Genomic DNA, 20,561 nt, shown 5'->3' on the forward strand with positions numbered 1-20,561 from the left:
CAACCAGTTCTGAATCCATTTGATAGTATTATCGTCTAATTCATAGCTCTCCTCCACAAGAACAAGAAACTATATCTAAAGTTTTGCTAAAATCTAGGCAAATTATATCAAAAGCAATTTCTTCATCTAATAGTTTAATAATCCTATCAAAAAATTGTTTTATATTCAGGAAGCAAAACCTAGGGAGGTAAGCTGCATCAGGAGGAAGGGAGGCAGTATGGAGCTATAGAAAAGCTCTGAAGGAAGGGTCAGCTGACTAGACAAATGACCTTAGGCAGCTCACTCCCTTCTGCTGTTAGCAGTTTTCTTACCTACTGCATAAAGTGCTGAAATAAGTACTATGATTTCAATTATAAAATTCATTTCGATTTAGATTTTCCCGTCTACATAGAGAGATCTGACATGTGTAAAAAGTATTTCTTTTTTTAATATTTTTCACTTGAGCCTTCATAAAATATTATCAGTGAGGGGCAGCTAGGTGGTGCAGTGGATAGAGCACTGGCCCTGGAGTCAGGAGTACCTGAGTTCAAATCTGGCCTCAGACACTTAACACTTACTGGCTGTGTGACCCTGGGCAAGTCACTTTACCCCAATTGCCTCACTTTAAAAAAATAAAATAAAATATTATCAGTGAGAAATTCCATAGGAACTTATTTCTACAAAGTATTCTGCTCCATCTCTTTCCAAACACTGGTTTTATAAGCCTCATATGACTGACTAAGTAGTAAAAGTTGAGTTCTGGGGCCCTTGGTGCTGTTTACCTTTCCATCCCCAATATTTCAGTACTTTGGTTGCCTTTGGTTCTCTCCTAGAAGTCCCCCTGGGTTGGGGAACTTTGATTTTTGGGTTTCTCAGGGTGGACTTCACTTGGTCTGCATGGCCATGGTCATAAAGACATGGCTCGCATTGCAACTATAGAACAGGAAGATGGGGTTGGGGGGGGGGAGGTGGTGTCAAAGGGAGAAGGTGAAGGGTCTGGTCCTGAATAACTGCAGCTCTGGAGCTTTGTCCTTAGATTTTGACAACCTTGAGCTTATCTCAGCATGATCAAAATCAATCTACTGTTTTTAGACAATGTTCTCCATTATTAGCCAGCTACAAGAGCTGGCTACAAGAACTACAAGAGCTAACCACATGTGGGGGCCTGGACAGACTCCTAACCCAACCCACCTGAACCTCAGCAAGAATAAAATCAAGAACCTTAATATTCCAGAGACCCCAAAGAAGTTTCTAAACCCCTAGAATCTAGGCCTTTTAAAATCTCAAGGTAAACATGCTAATGAGTTCCAGGTCATCTATCTTAGTCTGTGATGTCAATAACAAGAAAGCCTCCAATTCTGACCACACATTAGATATTTTAGACAGACTAGCTAGAATTTTAGCCCTTAACAAAATAATGAAAAACTGAAATTAAAAAAACTAAAAGGTGGGGGCAGCTAGATGGCACAGTGGTAAAGCACCGGCCCTGGATTCAGGAGTACCTGAGTTCAAATCTGGCCTCAGACACTTGACACTTACTAGCTGTGTGACCCTGGGCAAGTCACTTAACCCTCATTGCCCTGCAAAAAAAAAAAAAACTAGAAGGCAACTCAGAATTCATTAACAGGTATAAGAGGTCTTAGAAACCATCTGCTCCAACTCCTTAATTTTAAAGAACAAGAGATGAGAACCAGAAGAGTTAAATAATGTATCCAAATTTTTATAGGTAGTAAGTAGCAGAGCCAAGATTCAAACCTACAACTTCTGATTTTGCTTTTTACTATCCCATTCTAACTCTTTTATTCTATAGGTAAGGAAAATGAGGCCCAAAGAATTGAAAAAGGATCAAGAACTAGAAGGGACCTTTGGAGTTATTTATTCCAACCCCCTCAGCTTTATAGATGAAGAAACTGAGGTCCAAAAAGGTTAAGTAGTTTGCCCAACTTCAAAACTACAAGATTTGAATCTAGGTCCCTTTATTACAAATTCCTTCTTAAGACCTCTCAAGTACAATGATGGTGTCTAGGGAAATATTCACTAAATTTGGAAGAGTCAGTATTTTCTACTGTCTTCAAACTGAACTACGAAGCAATTAGATTGACTATAAAAATTCAGTTTAAATCTCAATACAAGTACAATAAACTGATCGATACTGCTTATTTCAGTTTGTTTTAGGAAAAGAGGGTATGCAGGCTTTTTATTAAAATGCCTAGAATTACCCTAAATAGATATATGACTTTAATATTAAGATCATACTGTGAATATACTTCCGAGACCAACATGTCCATTTTCCATGAGTTACCTTACTATATAGATGTAGTAGACACAGAATAAGCTTATTTGTTGAAAGGCGCTAATCAGGAGCCTGCAGAAGCCTTGCTTACTCCAAAACACCCTTGCTGGTGTTCACTGGCTAACCTTGCTAAGCTGTGCACTTCAAATTGGCTTACACCAGCCTTGTGGTCAACATTTGCTGCAAAACATACTGCTTCTATCTCCCAACTGTTCCTGAAAAAGACTGTCCACTTACTACGCTGACCCCTCTCTGAATCTCCCCTTTGTGGTTTTCAAGCATAAATTGCCCCCTAGCTTTCCTAGGCTATGGGTTCCATTATCTGGTTGCCCCAACATCCACGGTTAATATTTTTCTCTTTAAATAAATAATTTTGTTCCAACTCAACCAGAACTGCTCTATAGTTAGTGGGATAGGTTTTCACAGTTGACATTCCGGTGTCAGAAGTGGGATTTGACAAGGATGTAGTAGACCACCAACTTCATTCCAAAGGTGAGGCTAATTACAAACAAGGACCGTTTGTGTTCAACTTGTCACCAGGTTTGTTATTTTGGTTTTTTGTTTTTTATTTTTGGTTTGGTTCATTTTTTGATTGGTGAATACGGTTTCCCACTCAAATCTCTAAGTCCTTTTCAGTTAAGTTCTTTATTAAAAGGGAAATCCATATGTCCTATGGACAGTGGGGGAGAAAAATGAAAAATTGCCATCTCTGGAACTCCCCTTTATTGGAAATTCATAAGTCCCTTGTGTAGTGAGGGAGAAATTTCTAAACCTTGAAAGTGATGAGGAAGAAAAATCCCCATCTTTGAAAATTTAGAGTTCTCAGGTGATCCAAGTCATGTGCTTAAAGCAAGGGCCATTTCCACATGTCACTACAACATGGCCCAGAAACCTGCAGGCATTCAACTAATTGGCAGAAATTAATCAAAGATGACTCCCATCATTGTTGGCTAACCTGGGGAACTTTTGATTGGGATAAAATAAATTATCTTAAATGTCTTGATGAAGCCAGCAAGAAAATTAAATATCCCAAGTGGGATGCTTTTCACAAGTGACTACTTGAAACTACCAAGTGAGAAGCTAAAGTAATTTAGCCTCTGTTAAAGAAACATCAAACAAATTGAGGACTGAAAATGAAGAGGCAGAAAATTAAATTTGTGCCCGCCAAAGCAATGTCCAAACTCTTTCCCCAGACAATCAGAATGGTATCACTCAATTAAAACAGGAATTCAGAGACTTGTGTTTTTGTCAGACCAAGCCCTCTTTCCCAAAAAAGACTTACCCATTCCTCCCTGGGAAAGATCCACCCTCTCAGAGACCTCTCACAGCTATGGGTAAAAGATGTATTCTTAAATAAGAGACAGACTCAATTACAAAAGATAAAATAGATAACTATTTGAAACTGAAAAGCTTCAGCACAGACAAAATTAATGCATCTAAGATGAGAAGAGAAGGGAAGGGAAGAACTCTCTATCAAATATCTCTGATAAGGGTTTGCTATCTAAAATATATAAACAATAAATATGTATGTGTGTGTGTGTGTGTGTGTGTGTGTGTGTGTGTGTGTGTGTGTGTGTGTGTGTGTGTGTAATTGCAGGGCAGCTAGGTGGCGCAGTGGATAAAGCACCAGCCCCAGATTCAGGAGGACCTGTGCTCAAATCCAGCCTCAGACACTTGATACTTACTAGCTGTGTGACCATAGGCAAGTCCACTTAACCCTCATTGCCCGGCAAAAAAAAAAGTAATTGCCATTCCCCAATAGAAATAACAAACAGTTCTCAAAAGAAATGCAAAATATCCCCAATCACATAGAAGAATGCTCCAAATCTGTAATAAAGAGAAATACAAATCAAACCAATGCTGAGGTTTCACTTCACACCACGCAAATTGGCAAAAATTATAAAAAATGACAACAGTCAATGTTGGAGGGATTATGGAAAGATAGGTACAGTCATACAATGTTAGCAGAGCTGTGAATTGGTACAACCATTTTGGAAAGCAATTTGGAATTATGCAAATAAAGTGACTAAAATGTCCATACCTTTTAACAAGAAACTTCATTAATGGGCTTATACCCTAAGGAAACCATCAATAAGAGAAAAGACCACATATAAAAATATTTATAGCAACACTTTTTGATGGCTAAGAATTGGAAACAAAGTAGATAATTGGGGAAAGCCTAAACAAATAGTGGTTCACAAATGTAATGAAATACTATGTTGGAAGAAATTATGTATGATGACCACAGAGAAATATGGAACCATCTATATGAACTGACACAGAGAAATGTAAGTTGAGCCAAGAAAACAATATACACAGTTAACTGCAACAATGTAAATGGAAAGAATGCCTTAAAAATCCAAAGTAAATAAAACAAAAACAAAGATCAAGTGAGACTCAAATGAAGAGATATGAGAAGACACCCTCAATTTACCCATTTGTGGAGGTGGGAGATCTACAGGTGTTATACATTATACATGTTTTTACATGTTTTCAGACTTTTTCAATGGATTCATCAGTTATGCTGACTTATTTTTCCCTCTCTACAAAATACTATTCATTATATGGGTTGGCTAATAGGGAAGTAAAGGGAGAAGGATATGTGGGATACTATAGTCAAAGATTATCTATAGACAACTGTCAATAACCTATAATTATACACACACACACACACACACACATATATATACCTAAAATTTTTATAGATTTGTGCCTGGTTCTGGAAATAAAAATAATTAACTCCAACAATTCAAACCAAACTGCCTATGTCTCTCACCATTATGTTATGAGAAAATATAAAGCTGTATTTAGATAAATGGATTTTACATCCACTGTGTGTTGGTTGTAGATAAGCAAGCACAATGTTGCTCTATTGGTAGAGCTATGATTTCGTTCAAACAAAAGCTAAGAAACAGATTAAAATGTCTATACCCTTTGCCTCACAGATCTCACTACTAGGTATATGCCCCAAGTAAGTCACACACACACACACACACACACACACACACACACACACACACACACACTTTAAAAAAAAAAAGAGGCCCATATAAACTAAAATAATTATAGTACTTTTTGAAGTAGCAAAGAACTAGAAAAAAAAACTGATGTTGATTGACCAAGGAATATTTTTTTTTTTAAGTTGTGCTACATGACTGATGTACTAGGACTATCATTTTCCTGGCCAAGCTTCTCTGGTGTAGCTTCCTCCCCTCCATACAACCTGACTGGTTCTAGCTTTCCTGATATAGCTTCCTGATTGAAAGGCATAAAAAAGTCCCAGCCCAGTGTGGTAGTCTGGATTTCTCAGACTTGGGTGCCTGAGACCATGCAAGTCAACATATCCTGATCACTTACTGATCAGAGGCATTTTAAGAAGGAGTGGGTAAAGATGCAGAGTCTTGTCAACTTAGATCCCTAGACAGGTGAAATGCAAGAGGTTTAAGACCTCTTAGTGATTTTACTACATATGATACCGATGCATGATGAGGAACTATTGCTGCCAGAAGTATCTGTGCAGAGGCCCTGATGTTATGGGAGCTAACCTCCTGTTCATCATCACCATCTCATTTGAGGAAAAGAAATCTGCAATTATGCTAGAGGTCTTATCATCGGTGCTATGGCTCTGGGGTTTGGGGCTACTCTGGTTCATCATCACCACTTTGTATTACGAGACTCAGTGTGAACTTCAAAGACTGTGACTTTGAAACATAGTCCTTCTTAATGGAGAAAAGGTCTACAATTTCTAGCTTTTGTTCTCCTCCACGTTTTTATTATTTTTTGTTCTTTCCCTTTTCCCTTAGTCTTGCCCATGGTAGGAAGACTTTCCATTAAAATTTGAGAATTGGTCCTTCAAAGTGGGGAGAAAAAAAAACCCCTAAGATTATTTGCTTTTGTTCTCCACATTTTTTGTTTCCCTTTTCCCTCCCTTAGTATCACTGGTGACAGGAGGACTGTCTAATTAAAGACCCGTTAAAGCTTTAGCCCCTTGTCACCAAAGGGTAGTGTGTAATAGGATCAGTTTTTCCTGGCCTCAGTTTCCCTGAGTTTCCTTCTCCCACACAACTTCTTTCAGCCCCAGCTTCCTCTCCCCCATGCAACTTAGTTGGCCCAGTTTCTTCGATCCAACTTCAAGGTCAAGAGGCATAAAAAAAGACCCTCAGACTTGGTAAGTACCTGAAACCATATGGAATTGCCATATTTGTTTCAACCAAATTTGTTTCAAGTTGGAGACAAGGGAGTTAAAGGGGCTATGTCCAGAGAAACTAAGTGCTATTGTAGCTTTGCTGTATATCCTTGCTGTGTTAGAACAAAGTAAACCTCTTCCTTTATTCAATGTTCAGTGACCAGAACTAAATGGGTGTGGGCTTTTGAGGACCTAGCCTACAACAAATGCAAAGGATTATTACTAGGGGAAGCTAGGTGGCACAGTGGATAGAGCATCTGCCCTGGATTCTGGAGGACCTGAGTTCAATATTCCACCTAAGACACTTGACACTTACTAGCTGTGTGACCCTGGGCAAGTCACTTAATCCCAATTGCCTCAACAAAAAGAAAAAAAAAGGATTATTACTGTGTTGTAAGGGGAATATATACATGTGTGTATATATGTGTGTGTATAACATATATAGACATACATACACATATATATGTTACTTTCAGGGAGGGAGAGGGAAGAGGAATACACTGGAAATGTAGATGCTGTTAAAATAATATCAATAATAATATATTTTGTTTTTTTAAAGAATTTCCTCTGCAATTCATCATCTAAACATATGCCAGTCTGATAGTCCTAAAACACAGTTCTGAACATGTATGCCCACCTATGACTAAGAAATCTTTAATGGCTCCTCTTTGTCTCCAGAAATTATTTTTTGAGCCCTTAGTATGGCATTTAAAGGGGGCAGCTAGGTGGCATAGTGGATAAAACACTAGCCCTGGATCCAGAAGTACCTGAGTTCAAATCTGAATTCAGACACTGGACACTTAACTAGCTGTACAACCCTGGGCAAGTCACTTAACCCTCATTGCCCTGCAAAAGAAAGGAAGGAAGGAAGGAAGGAAGGAAGGAAGGAAGGAAGGAAGGAAGGAAGGAAGGAAGGAAGGAAAGAAGGAAGGCATTTAAAGCCTTTCACAATTTGGCTCTCCTTTACTTTTCCAGTCTTATTTCATATTATGAACCCCTTCACTCACTCTCCACCCAGTCAAATCAGCCCTGTTAGCCCTGTTCCCTGAACAAGACATTCCATCTCTGACCTCCCTGCTTTTGCATGCATTCACCCAAGTTTGGAATGCAGTACCTTCTCGCCTCCACCTTTTAGAATCTCACTCTATGATGCTTTTCCTGGTCCTCCCAGTTATTACCTATCTCTTTCTTGAAATTACTTTGTATTATTTTCTTTATGCTTTATTTACCTGTATAAATGCTGCAACCATTCTCTTCTGGTTTTCCTCCTGACTGTTCCTTTGTCTCCTTTGCTAGATCTTCTCTCTTCAATCTCCAATTACCCAGTAGACATCTTAAACCCAATACAACCAAAACAGAAATTATCTTTCCCCTTAAACTCTCCTTCCCTCCTATCTTCCTTACTAACTGTCTAGGGCAACAACATCCTCCCAGGCTCTCAAGCACCCATCCCAGGAGTCATTCTGGATTCCTATATCTCACCCCCCATATCCAAGCCATTGTCAAGGCCTAGCAATTTCATCTTTGCAACATCTCTTGTATATGTCCCCTTCTCTCCTCCGACACTGCCACTACTCTAGTGCAGGACTTTATCATTTCATGCTTTGATTACTGAAACAGCCTATTGGAGGGTCAGCCTGCCCCAAGTCTCTCTCCACTCCAATCCATCTACCCTTCAGCCACTAAAATGCAGGTCTAATCATATCAAACCCCCTACTCAATAAACTCCAGTGGCTTTCTACCACTTCCAGGAGCAAATACATAATCCTGTTTCACATTCAAATCTTCGTAATTTAGCCCTCTCCTCCATTTCCAGTCTTCTTACACCTTAATCCCCAACTCTCCCATCCAGTCACACTGGACTCCTGGCTGTTTCACAAACAAGACAATCCATCTCTCCATGCCAAACATGTTCTCTGATTGTTGCATATGCCTAAAACGCTCTCTCTCCTCCACTCAGACTACTGAGTTCCCTGGCTTTCTTTAAGTCCCAACTAAAATCCCACCTTCTACAGGAACCCTTCCCTAACCGGTGCTTTCTCTCTTATTAGTATTTTCTATTTATCCTGTACATAGCTTGCTTTGTATGTATTTGTTGGCATCTTGTCTCCCCCCATTAGATTATAAATTCCCTGAGGGCAAGAACTGTCTTTTGCCTCTTTTTTTTACCTACCCCTCAGTGTTCAACGCAGCACGTGGCACATAGTAGGCCCTTAATATTTCTTGAATGAATGAACTTCCCCTACTCCCAGAAAATGTAAATTTCTTTGAGGGCAGGCACTGTTTCATTTTCATTTCTACCTTTATCTCCAGCACTAAAACAATGCTATATATATAATGAGTACTTTAAAAAATTGTTGAATAAAGGGAATTCAGAGCTGCGTTTGTGGTACATCACTAATCTGTGAAAGATGCTGCTATGGAGAGCACAGAGACAGTAATTGCTTAAATGAAGCATTTGTCCAAAGAAGAATGGTAGATTTTTTTTTCATATTATGTCTCATGGATCCATAAAAAGGAAGGGAGGGAGGGAGGGAGGAAGGAAGAATGAAAGGGAAGGGGAGGGAGGACGGAGAGAAGGGGGAACTGAAGGAGGATGGAGAATGAAGGGGAGAGGGGATGGAGGTAAAGGAGGGGGGAGAGAAGGGGGAGGGGCGGAGAGGGTGGGGGCGATTATAGAAACAGATTTGTAGTTGGAAGGACCTGAGATAACTTGTAGTCCAACCGCCGTAATTGGCGAGTAAACTACCCGTCGAGGTTAAGCCGGTGGCCAGACACTGCACAGCGGCGCTGGGCCTCGGTGCTGTGCTTTTGTGCCGCCTCGAGAGCAAAGAGAAGGCAATAGAGACGCCATTGAGGTCCTGCGTCCAGAGCAAAGGAAACACAAGAGGGATCGACGACGTGGAAGACTGGGAGTTCTCACTCTGGATTGAAGCAGAACAAGGGAAAGAATAAAGGGGAGGAGGTGGAGAGAGGAGAAGGGAAAGAGGGAAGATGAGACAGCTATAGGAATCGGGAGCGAGGGCAGAGAAAGGGAGATGAGGAACCAGAAGCCAGAAATACGGAGCGAGAGCAGGCCCAGGCGGAAGCCGCGGAGCTCCGCCTCCTCCTCCTCCCCCTCCCTCGCCCTTCCCCCTCCTCCTCCTCCACTGCCCCCTCTCCCTCCCTCGAGGAGCCGTAGGAGTGGATGACGATCGAGTTACTTCCTCCCGCGGCAGCAGAGCTCGGAGCCCAGCGCACGGGGGCCGGGCTGCCATTTCAGGTCCAATACCGAGAGCCGAACGGACCCTTTCCCTTCTGGTGCTGACCCGCCCGCCCCCGCCTCCTCCGCCTCGTCCTCCTCTGCCTCCTCCTCCAGGGCTGAGTCTTCGCCGGGCTCGGATTGTGCTGCGTAGTGGTTCTTGAGCCTCTTGGGAGCCCCCCAGTTTTGTGAGGCAGGGGTGCCCCGAGTTTTGTCGACCGCGGCCTGCGCTGGAACCTCTCGGCCCCGCGGCCCAGGTGAGTAAGCGCCACCCGCCGCCGCTTCCCCGGCCGGGGCGAGGACCACTTCCCGCCCCCCTCCCCCACAGCCCCCCAGCAAGGGGAGGGGATTACTCCCTGGGTAGGAAGGGGCTCTGGGGCCGGGGACTTGGAGGTGACTGAACGCCGGCGGTGGCCCGTGGGTTCCTGCCTCTCTTTCCCCGGCCCGACCCCGAGGCAGGGATTTGTACCCCTGGTGAATGACTGAGGGAGGGGGAAAGCGGGCCCCCCATCCTACGGGACGGGAACGGAAAATGGGTGATGGTGGTAGGGGATGTCGAGGGCCAGGCCGGCGGCGAGGGGACGGAGAAGCGCTCTTCCACGGCTGGAAACTGCCCAGCTCCTGAGCCGCTGGAAGGAAGCGTCGCTTCCAGCTGTGTTGGGGGTGGGGGGGAAGAATGGCCTGGGCACCGCCGCGCCCCCTCCTCACGACTCCCTTTCTTCCCTTTTTCCCCCTTCCCCTTCTCCTCCTCCCCTCGCTTCCCCTCCCCTCCCCAGTGCTGCATTTCCTAGAAGGGTGGTGTAAATTAGCTTCCTCCTTGTCTCTCCCAGCGTCCTACCTCCAGACTGGAAAGGCCCTTGAAAAAGAATGACACGGGGCTGGGCCCACCATTTATTACGCTTCTAGTCGACATTAAAATAATGACCCTTCATCTCCCGACTCCATGCCAATGCTCTCCCTCCTCGCCTCCGCAGCCTGACTTTACTGCTTTTCTTACTTTCCTTGAAAAATCTCAGCTCTCACCTGCAAGAAGCCTTAACTGATCCCACCCCCGCCCCCAAGTGTCTTAATTTAGAGATCACCTTCCACCTACAGCGTATGTATCTTGTGGGTACAATGCTTCCGCCATGAAAATGTGTGCCCCTTGAGGGCAGAAACCGCTTTCCCCCGCACTTCTTTGTATCCCCTGCGCTTGGCAAGGTGCGTAGCACATCGTAAGCGCTTAATTAGTGCTTGTCGACCGACTAATTAGAAGGGGAAGTGGGGCACTAAAGGCTCAGTGTAACGCTGAAGAGTTTCGTTCCCGATGTGTTGCTCGTTTTTACTTCCACTGTACTATTTATTATTATCCATATAGATAATATTAAAATCTGCTCAGATGAAGGGAGTGGGTAAAAATAGGAAGAGAATCTTGTGATCTTTATAGTTTGGCTATAAATGGAGTGATTTTAGTCCTTGTACTGGACATGTTTCACCTGGTGCGGTATGTACAAAGTGACTATGGCTGGGGGAGGGGGGGAGGCGAAAAGGGTGAGGAAGAATAATGGGTTTTGTTTTATTTAGAGGAAATGCGAACCTAGTGTGTGTGGTAGACCCGTTTTCTTGGGGATTTTCCCTAATAAACTTGAAATGCAATACTTTGTGTGGTAAAAGGATGAAAGTAGGTTAAAATAGCTTGAAATGATAGGGATTAATGAACCCATGTCCTATCAGCCTCGTGCATATTCATTCGCTTAATCAACAAGCATTTATTAAGCTCCTGCTCTGTACCTGACATTTTTTAGGCACCGGAGATATAACAAATACAATGAATAAAATAGCCCCTACTCTGACGTCTGACCCTCTTATTGTTTAGAATTAGACCGGATCAGAGCACTGCTATTACTATGACGTCACAGGATGAAAATGCTTCCCGGATTTGGGAGGGGCACAAGGCCAAGGTTTTTTTCCCCCGATTGTGATTTAGTTTTTAATGAACCAAATGAATATAACTTTCCATAAACATGCTACAAGCCAGGGTTCCCCTCTCAGTCTATAATTCGCTCTATAATTCACAAAAGTTTACTTTCCTTGCTTACCTGGAACCTCAGGTCCAGGTCGTTACCCAAAGAAGCTCGGCAAAACCTCGGCCCTAGTTAATCAGTGTCTGAACCTGTCTTCCCTGCTTAATTCCACCCACACTCCCTGAGAGTAGGCTGGAACCTGGTGAATCGAAAGAGTTTCTACCATTTCAATTAAACCTCTTTAAAATTGTATTCTATTTCTGAGCCACTCAGTCCAGTTAAATTCTCAGTATTTGGGCAAGGCATAAGCCATTTCCTCAGGCCGGGCATGATAGCCTGTGAATGGAGAGTGTTTTCTTTTCAACATTGAAACTTTTTAATGTTAGTTTGGGCTAAATTTCAGGTCAGAATGTTATTTCAGTTAGGCTTTCCTTCAAAACGCACTGGAGATACCTTCCTTGCCTTTCCCCTAAGCAAACAAAACAAAACAAAAACAAAAACAAAAACAAAAAACAAAACCATGGGTCACTTAACACACCTACCATGGTACTAAGTAGAAAATGCAAACTCATACGTTGGAGTAACAGTGGGGAGGTGGGCTGGTGTCTTCTTATTTTAAGATAGTAATTTTTTATACACTACAGTACAGGACACATCCAGTATAACAGACACTAAAATCACTTTAGATACAGTGCATTTTAAAGTTAAAAATGAGAAGTCCACTTTAAAGAAAGAGAGCAATTTATTCTAATTCACCAGTGGATCATGGTTAATTTACACAAATGAAATAACACTAGATTTGAATTGAAATAGATTTGTTTCAGTCTTCAAACTGTTATTTGCTATCTTGAACAACATTGTAAGAGTCATTCTTTTTCAGCATCATTCTCCTTACCTCTAAAATGTGGGGTCATCCCTTCCAGCTCTAGCATTCTTATGGACACATTTTACTTTTCTATTTTCTCTCCCTCCTTTTTTTTGGGGGGGGGGCTGGGGAGGCTTCTTAAGTCTTAGCTTTATACTAGATTTTTTTCCAGCTTAATCTGGAAGTATATTTCTGGCTTTTAATACAAATATAGGAGAAAATGCTCCCTGACACTCCTACATAAAGAGCTATAATCGCTAACTACAAAATAGAATTCTTTTGTTGTCCAACTCTTAATTAGTTTTGTAAAACCATGCAGAATCAAAGTGTTCTAGGAAATACTTCCAGGTAGACATACCCAATCAAATTACTTTTTTTTTTTTTACTCAACATAACTTGTTAAAACATAACACACACCAAGTATCACCGTTTTTGTTGCTGTATTGATAACTGCTTTTGCCTACCCCCAAAAAAGGAAAAGAACATCCGTTAATAATTGAAAATAATTACATTTTAAAGCAGGGGAACAACTGATATTGAATAGTACTCTCTTTGCTACACCTGCATTTACAATTATATAAGATGAACATTTATTTTTACTAAGTAAATTTGGAAGAATAATGTATAATACCTTAAGTTTATGGAAAATGAATGACTAGCAATGAAAATGAGATATTTTGGCTATAGAACATAACATACTTCCATTACTTTGTTACATTACCAATTTGCAATAAACCTTGAGATTTATTACACTGATCTGTCTTTAGAATAGTGATAACACAAATTTCCCCTATAGAGATTAATCATGATCTACTGGTGAATTGGAATAAATTGCTTCCTTCAAAGTGGACTTCTCATTTTTTAAGCTTCATATAATCTACTACATTATCATCTGAAATGTTTTGAATAAAATTCTAACTGGAAAAACATTCAACCCTGAAATTTAACTCAGACTAACATTAAAAAGTGTCATGATTGAAAAGAAAACACACCACCCAGGTTCTCTCCACCCACTCAAAGTAGCCCTGCTCATTCCATTTACCATTCATAGGTTATCATTTCCAGCCTGAGGAAATGGCTGGTGTCTTTGCTCAAGTACTAGTAACTGGCTCTTGGAAACAGAAAAATTAGTAAATGGAAACAGTTTTAAGTGGAATGGTAGAAATTCCTTTTAAGTTAATGAAAAAGTCAAAGCTATAGCATCTCCTTTTAACTGATCTCCTTTCCAAGGGAGCTAGATTGCCCTTAGTCTAAGCTCCCTTCCCCAGCTAACCTGAATACTTTGGGAGTGTGGGTGGAACTAAGCAGGGCAGACAGGTTCAGACACTGATTAACTGGGGCCCAGGATTCTTTGAGCAATGACCTGGATCTGAGGTTCCAGATAAAGCAAGTGGGCAACTGTTAAACCAGTTGAAGAAAAGTAAACTTTTGTGGGTTTATAGAGCCTGGGGGGGGAGAGAAGACAGAGAGGAACTCTAGCATGTGGCATGTTTATGGAAAATTATATTCATCTAGTTCATACAACTAGCTAGTGAGAAGACAAATACGTGTGTGTGTGTGTGTGTGTACATATACACACCTCTGTTAAAGGCTTTCCTACTTAATCAACATATCATATAACATTTATACAAAAATTACAAAATCCTTCAATTTGGAGATATTTAACAAAATGAGAATTAATCAATAAGAATACAGCCTATGCTATATGTAGGTTTAGATATGCAGATAAATTGGAATAAATCCTACTTATGAAGTTCACAGCCACGTGAACTTGGGCAAGTCATTTAATTTCTCTGAGTCTTAATTTCCTTATCTGTAAAGTGGGAATAATAATACCTATGGCATGTGCTTCACAAGATTGTGGTCAGGCTCCAATGAGATAATACACCAAGGCACTTTGCAAATCTTAAAGTACTATATAATTACCACGTAGCCCTCAGGAACATACTAATAATGCATATTGTATTGTAAGCAATTAGTGCTCTCCAATATGGCAGAAGCTCTATTTCTACCCAAACTTTGAAGCAGAAAGAGGTTGAGTAATATTTCTTAGGGTGGATTTATGCTACTACTAACAATAATTCTAAGTAGTTGGAAACTAACCTAAGTATAAATCTAGCCACAGTTTAAACTATTCAACTTAATTCATAAATCTGTGATATACATGGGGCATATTTTCCATATCCTTCCATTTGTGTGTAGCCAAGTGATAAGGTTTTGGAGGTCTGTTAGGTTGAAAGTGAAGAAGGAGCTGCTACTCCCTCATAGCTGACCCCTACCTTTGGAATGTGGGTGTATTTGGCCCTGTCCAGCTATTCTCCTTCTCCCAGCAACAGAACATTCTCTCTAGTCATTACTCTTTCTAGTCATTTGACTCCTATGGAATAATTTCTCTCCATTTCTGTGGGCAAATAAGGAAGAAGAAAGCATGGCTGAACAACAAATAGGAAGCAAAAACCTTCCTCCTGGAAATTCATACTAAGGTTGTCTTATCTTCTTTGTTTCTCTCTCATACTTTGCCAGCTGCCTCTCCTCCTACCACTTCCCCCCACTGATTTTCCCTTCACAAATAATGAAATATACAACCAAAACCAGTTAGGACCAATCCTTTTTCTAGCCAACCATGATACTAATTAAAACAGAAGGTGTAAATAACTTTAAAGACTAGGTAACTTTGGAACAGGAACACTGTCTCCATGGAAGAAGGAAAGAAAAGATGAGAGGTCAGGAGGAATGCATTATAACATCTGTATCAACAGAATCAAACAGCCACGGTGTTTCTCATCTTGGCCCTTGATTAGCCTCTTGATAATGATAGTGTCAGTAAGTACTCCCTCCATCTCCTCACCAATCCAAAAGTGAAAACCTGACCTTGAATTGCTTGCACTAAAGTGCTAATCTTTGGTTTCAAAATTACACCTTTAGCTTCTTCACTTCTTCCTGGCTTCTCATGTTTCCTTCCTACATGGGGGATGGGGAGATGAGAATTCTCCCTGACAGTGTGCCTTCCATCTGTAGATCATGCCAGCCCAAATATACCAAGAGTTATATAGGCAACTGTAACATAACCTTTGTAGTTCTTGTCCATGTCTTCCCAACTCTGAAAGAATTTAATCTCTTAAAGGAAGTGATATGTATACAAATCACTACAAAACAAAGTAAAATTTAATATCTACATAAAAGATAACCTTAAAAGTTCAGGGGAAAAAGAGATTATTTGTAACAGGAGGGATCAGGTTATACTTCTTGGAGAAGTATATAGAAATACTCTACTATAAAATTTTACTAAATTTTTCAGTGAGCTATTATAACCAAAATTATAGAATCTTATAATATAGTTTCAGAACTCAGATTAAGAAAAAAAAGATTGGTTGAAAAAGTGAAGTTCCAGGCCTAAAACTTCCTTCTTTGAACTTGAGCAAGTAACAGAACCATAGTGAATTTGATTATTTCCTAATTTTAGAAATGTGTATTCTGGAGCTGAAACTTTTATGAAGTAGACCAATCACTTAACAAACATTTATTAAGCACCTATAATGTGACAGGCACTGTGCTAGCCTGTGAGAATACAAAGACAAAAACTAAATAGTACCTGCCTTCAAGAAGGGGAAAATAGGATGTATACATAAGAAGATCATGGTGGTGCATAAGACACATATGTCTTAGGGGCATGATCAGTGGTAATACTTGTGTCAGGATATATTACATTTAGTCCATGCTCCATGCAGTAAATACAAAATATAGTGACAGGAACTGGACCTGTGATTTAATTAGTTTGAGGAACCCCTGAGAAAATTTCATCAACCAATGCAAACTGTCATCTCTGCAACTTACGGTCTTAGAGCGTTGCCTAGAGTAGAGGTGTCAAACACTAAGCCAGTTACACTCCCATGCAGACAAGAATCAAATTAAAATGTAGTGGGAAGAGATTTAACAAAAGAAATAAAAATACAATAGGACATAGATAATGTTAACTGTGGGTTTTGAAGTCAGCATGCAACTTCAGGAATCCAATGTTTAATGACTCACATTTCTATTCGAGTTTGATACCACTGGTCTAGAACACTGAAAGGTTAGGTGATTTGCTGAGGGTCACACATTCAGTATAACTACCATGCCATATTGCTTCTCTTGAATATAAGTAATAGAATAGAAGGTATATTTATATGTAAATATAAAATATAGATCAAGTTAAATAAAAAGTAATTTGGGGGATGGAAAAGGTCACTAGCAACTGAGGGAATCGGAAAAGGCTTCATGGAGATGGATCTTGAACTGAGATTGAAGGAAGCTTGGATTCTAAGAAGTAGAAGTGAGGTAAAGATACACTTGTACAAAGGCAGAAAGTCCTAGGCTGGAACGTCATATGAGAAACAGCAAGAAGACCAATTTGATTGGAAAGTAAAGTAAGGCCATTATATATAATACTTTCAGAAAGGTAGACAGGAGCCAGATTGCGAAGGGCTTTACCCAAACAAGAAGTTTTTAGTTAATCCTAAATGCAGTAGGTAGCCACTGAATCTTTGAAGCTGGGAAATAACATGGTCAAATCTTCCCTTGAGTAATATCATGTTGACACTGTATGGAGAATGGATTGGGAAGAGGAGAGACTTGAGACACAGAAAGCAGTGAGAAGATCATTGTAATAGTCCAGGCATAAAGTGATGAGGGTATGAACTAGATTGGTAGCCTGTAAGTACAAGGGTGGTGATAGGTGTGAGAGAGAACAAAGAGGTAGAATCAAGTAGAATTAGCAACTAATTGGATTTGTGGGGAGAAGGAGGAATAGAAGATATGTTGGGATTTCAAGCCTGGATAAATAGGACAGTGGTGGTGGTTGTTATTCAGTCATGTCTGACTCTTCATGGCCCAGTGGACCATAGCATGCTAGGCCTTTCTATCCTTCACTATCTCTCAAGTCTGTCCAAGTTCATATTCGTTATTTCTATGACACCATACATCTCATCCTCTGCCATCCCCTTTCCTTTTGACTTCAATAACATCAGGGTCTTTTCCAATGAGTCCCATCTTCTCATCATGGAGCCAAGGTATTCAAACTTCAGCTTCAGTATTTGACCTTCCAGTCTATAGCCTGAATTAATCTCTTTAAGTACTGACTAATTTGATGTTGTTGTCCAAGGGATTCTCAAAAGTTTTCAACGGCACCACAAATTGAAAGTATCAATTCTACAGTGCCCAATCTTCCTCATAGTTCAACTCTCAAAGCCATAAATTGCTACTGGAAAAACCATAGCTTTGATCATACAGACCTTTGTTGGCATGGTAATGTTTGTGCTTTTTAGTATGCTGTCCAGATTTGCCATAGCTTTCCTTCCAAAGAGTGTATTGATTTCATGGCTACAATCAACCATCTGCAGTGATCTTTGAGTTAAAGAATATAAAATCTGACATTACTTCCATTTCTTCTCCCTCTCTTTGCCAGGAAGTGATTGGTGCAGTTGTCAAAATCTTGGGGGGGGGGCGTATTTTGTTTGGGATTTTTTTATATGTTAAACTTCAAGGACAGTGGTGTCCTAGTCAAAAACAGGGAAGTTCAGAAGAGAGGTGGGTTACAGTGAGTTCTGTTTTGGACAAACTGAGTTTGAGGTACCTATGGGTCATTCAGTTTGAAATGACTAACTAGAAATAGTAGTACAGGACTGGAACTTGGGAGAGACTTGTAAAGATATATAGATCTGGATGTCAGCTTTATAGAGATGATAATTGAATATAAGAACTAATGAAATCAACAAAAGAGAGTAGATCAAGAGAAAAGGGTGCAAGGAAGAACCTTGTGTAGATCTAAAAAGGATTAGATTTGATTTTGGAAGACAGATTTAATTCCTGGCTTCCTCTTTTACTGACCATTTTTAATCTTTCTGAACTTCACTTTTCTTACATTTAAAGAGGAGACAATATACTGATATTAAGGTTGTAAAGATAAAGTGAACTAATGTATAGATGTCTACAAATATATACTAGGGCTATGTAAACTAAAGAATTATACAAGTGTAAATTATTATCATTGTGCTTCCTTCCCACATTCCTTCTTAATCTGGGCCTGAGGAGAGCCTCACCTCCCACGGCTGATTGGCCTCCAGGGTCTGTAGCCAACAAAACTTTTATGAATCATTTTACAAGCACTATAAAGCTAGAGTGGAAGCCTCAGCTGTCTGTCGAGAAGAAAGTTCAGTGACTGATTTGATCTTCACTTGAAGTCATAATCCCAACAAACCAAAACCAATAGTTTGAATTTTTTTTATCTTTGAATCCATTGCCTCATAACTGAATGGCAATTTTACACACTGACCTTCAACATATTTAGTACAGGCAGATTAGCATGATCTGACCCTTTCCTTATCTCTACCTGTTGAAATCTTTCTCTTCAAGTACCAACTCGGGTGCCACTTTTATCCATAAACCCTTCCCTGATCCTCCTAGCTGAAAATAATCTCCTCCTTAAGTATTCCTAGAATCTTTTCTGACATTCTCCATTGCTTCTATCACATTCTGCCTTGAGATATATTTATTCATCTTTATATTTCCAGCAACTGATATATTCAGTGTTGACTGTATCTGAATTGAATTTCTCAGTACCTCTCAGGCCAAACCTCTCAGGTTAAAGTGAGCTCTCAGAATGATCATGAAAGTGATCCTGAGGTTCTTTCCCTTCCTGTTTTGCTTCCCTCCAGGTAGTTTAGAGAGTAGAAATATCCTTTACTTAGTGCCCAGATGCAAAAGACATTTCCATAATATAATGCCTTTAATAGGACTAATAAATAAAATTGGAATTGCCATTCTTTAAAAAAAATCAAATAGACTTCTTCTTTGTCACATATAGTGAGAAATGTATTCATCTTAAGCTTCATTAGAAAAAATAAGTCTTGGGCAGCTAGGTGTCTCAGTGGATAAGGCACTAGCCCTGGGTTTAAGAGGACCTGAGTTCAAATTCAACCTCAGACATTTGATACTTAATAGCTGTGTGACCCTGGGCAAATCACAACCCTCATTACCCTGGGAAAAAAAACAAAATCAATCCCCCCCCAAAAAAAATAAGTCTTTAAATGAAAATTTTCAGTATTTTTTAGTATCTTCTGATACAGAGCATAGTACTCTTTGCATAGCAATTAATAAGTGCTTATTAAATGATGTTTGTTAAACGAGTGTTGAATAAAAAGTTAATGCAGTTCTAAAGTTGTGTTTGTGTGACCAAGTTATAACTGAGTTTTTTAATTTTAAAATATTGTTTGCTTTTAAGATGAATGACTTTGGAATCAAGAACATGGACCAAGTAGCCCCTGTGTCTAACTATTATAGAGGAACACTTAAGGTAAGTGAATATTTTTGAAGACAGATAAACAGTGAGATATGAGAACTCTTTCCTATTTTTCCCTCAGTTAACAATTTTTTTCTCCCACCTCCCCCATTGAAAACAATAATCCAAAACAGAACCCTTGTAACAAATATTCATAGTATAACAGAATTTGTTCAGCCATTCCCTAATTGATTAGTTTCTAGTTCTTTGATACTTCACATAAAACAGCTACTATAAATATTCTTCTTTCTTTAATCTCTTTAGAATATAGGCTGAGTGGTGATATACTTGGATCAAAAAGTACATAGTCTGTTGACTTGTTAGGCAGAATTCCAAATTATTTTCTAGAATGGCTGGACCAATTCTACCAACAGTACCTTAATGTTCCTGTTTTTCCTACTGCCCCTCCAATGTTTGTTATTTTCATGCCCTGCCTAAAACATTTGACCATATTTTCTACTTCATTTAAACCTGTTTCTAGTTCAGTTTATTTTACACCAGTCCATCTAGCTTTGTTGTAAAAATAAAGTAAGTTGAACAGTGCCCAGGTAATATTTTTAAATAGAGATTAGGTATGGATGAAAACAGTTCTCATTTTAAAATGAGAAACTGATTTTTAAAAAGTATAATGCACACGAATTTCAAGTAAGTTTTTTATTTATAGGATCATAAATTTGGA

At 39.8% G+C, this 20,561-nt stretch overlaps 2 protein-coding genes across 2 annotated transcripts in view; one reads left to right on the forward strand and one right to left on the reverse strand.

The window, feature by feature from the left end:
• The window catches only part of ERG (ETS transcription factor ERG), a 292,844-nt gene extending 282,285 nt beyond the window's left edge, over window positions 1-10,559 (reverse strand). Inside the window, exon 1 of the mRNA XM_043993060.1 lies at window positions 10,538-10,559. The gene's annotated coding sequence lies outside the window, so the exon portion shown is untranslated. The remainder of the gene's footprint in view (window positions 1-10,537) is intronic.
• Window positions 9,672-20,561, forward strand: part of ETS2 (ETS proto-oncogene 2, transcription factor) — a 31,522-nt gene continuing 20,632 nt past the window's right edge. Inside the window, exons 1-2 of the mRNA XM_043993061.1 lie at window positions 9,672-9,956; window positions 19,826-19,897. Of these exons, the coding sequence (XP_043848996.1) occupies window positions 19,826-19,897 (72 nt within the window). The 5' untranslated portion in view covers window positions 9,672-9,956. The remainder of the gene's footprint in view (window positions 9,957-19,825; window positions 19,898-20,561) is intronic.

This window comes from Dromiciops gliroides, chromosome 3 (assembly GCF_019393635.1).
Source record: "Dromiciops gliroides isolate mDroGli1 chromosome 3, mDroGli1.pri, whole genome shotgun sequence".
Lineage (NCBI taxonomy): Eukaryota > Metazoa > Chordata > Mammalia > Microbiotheria > Microbiotheriidae > Dromiciops > Dromiciops gliroides.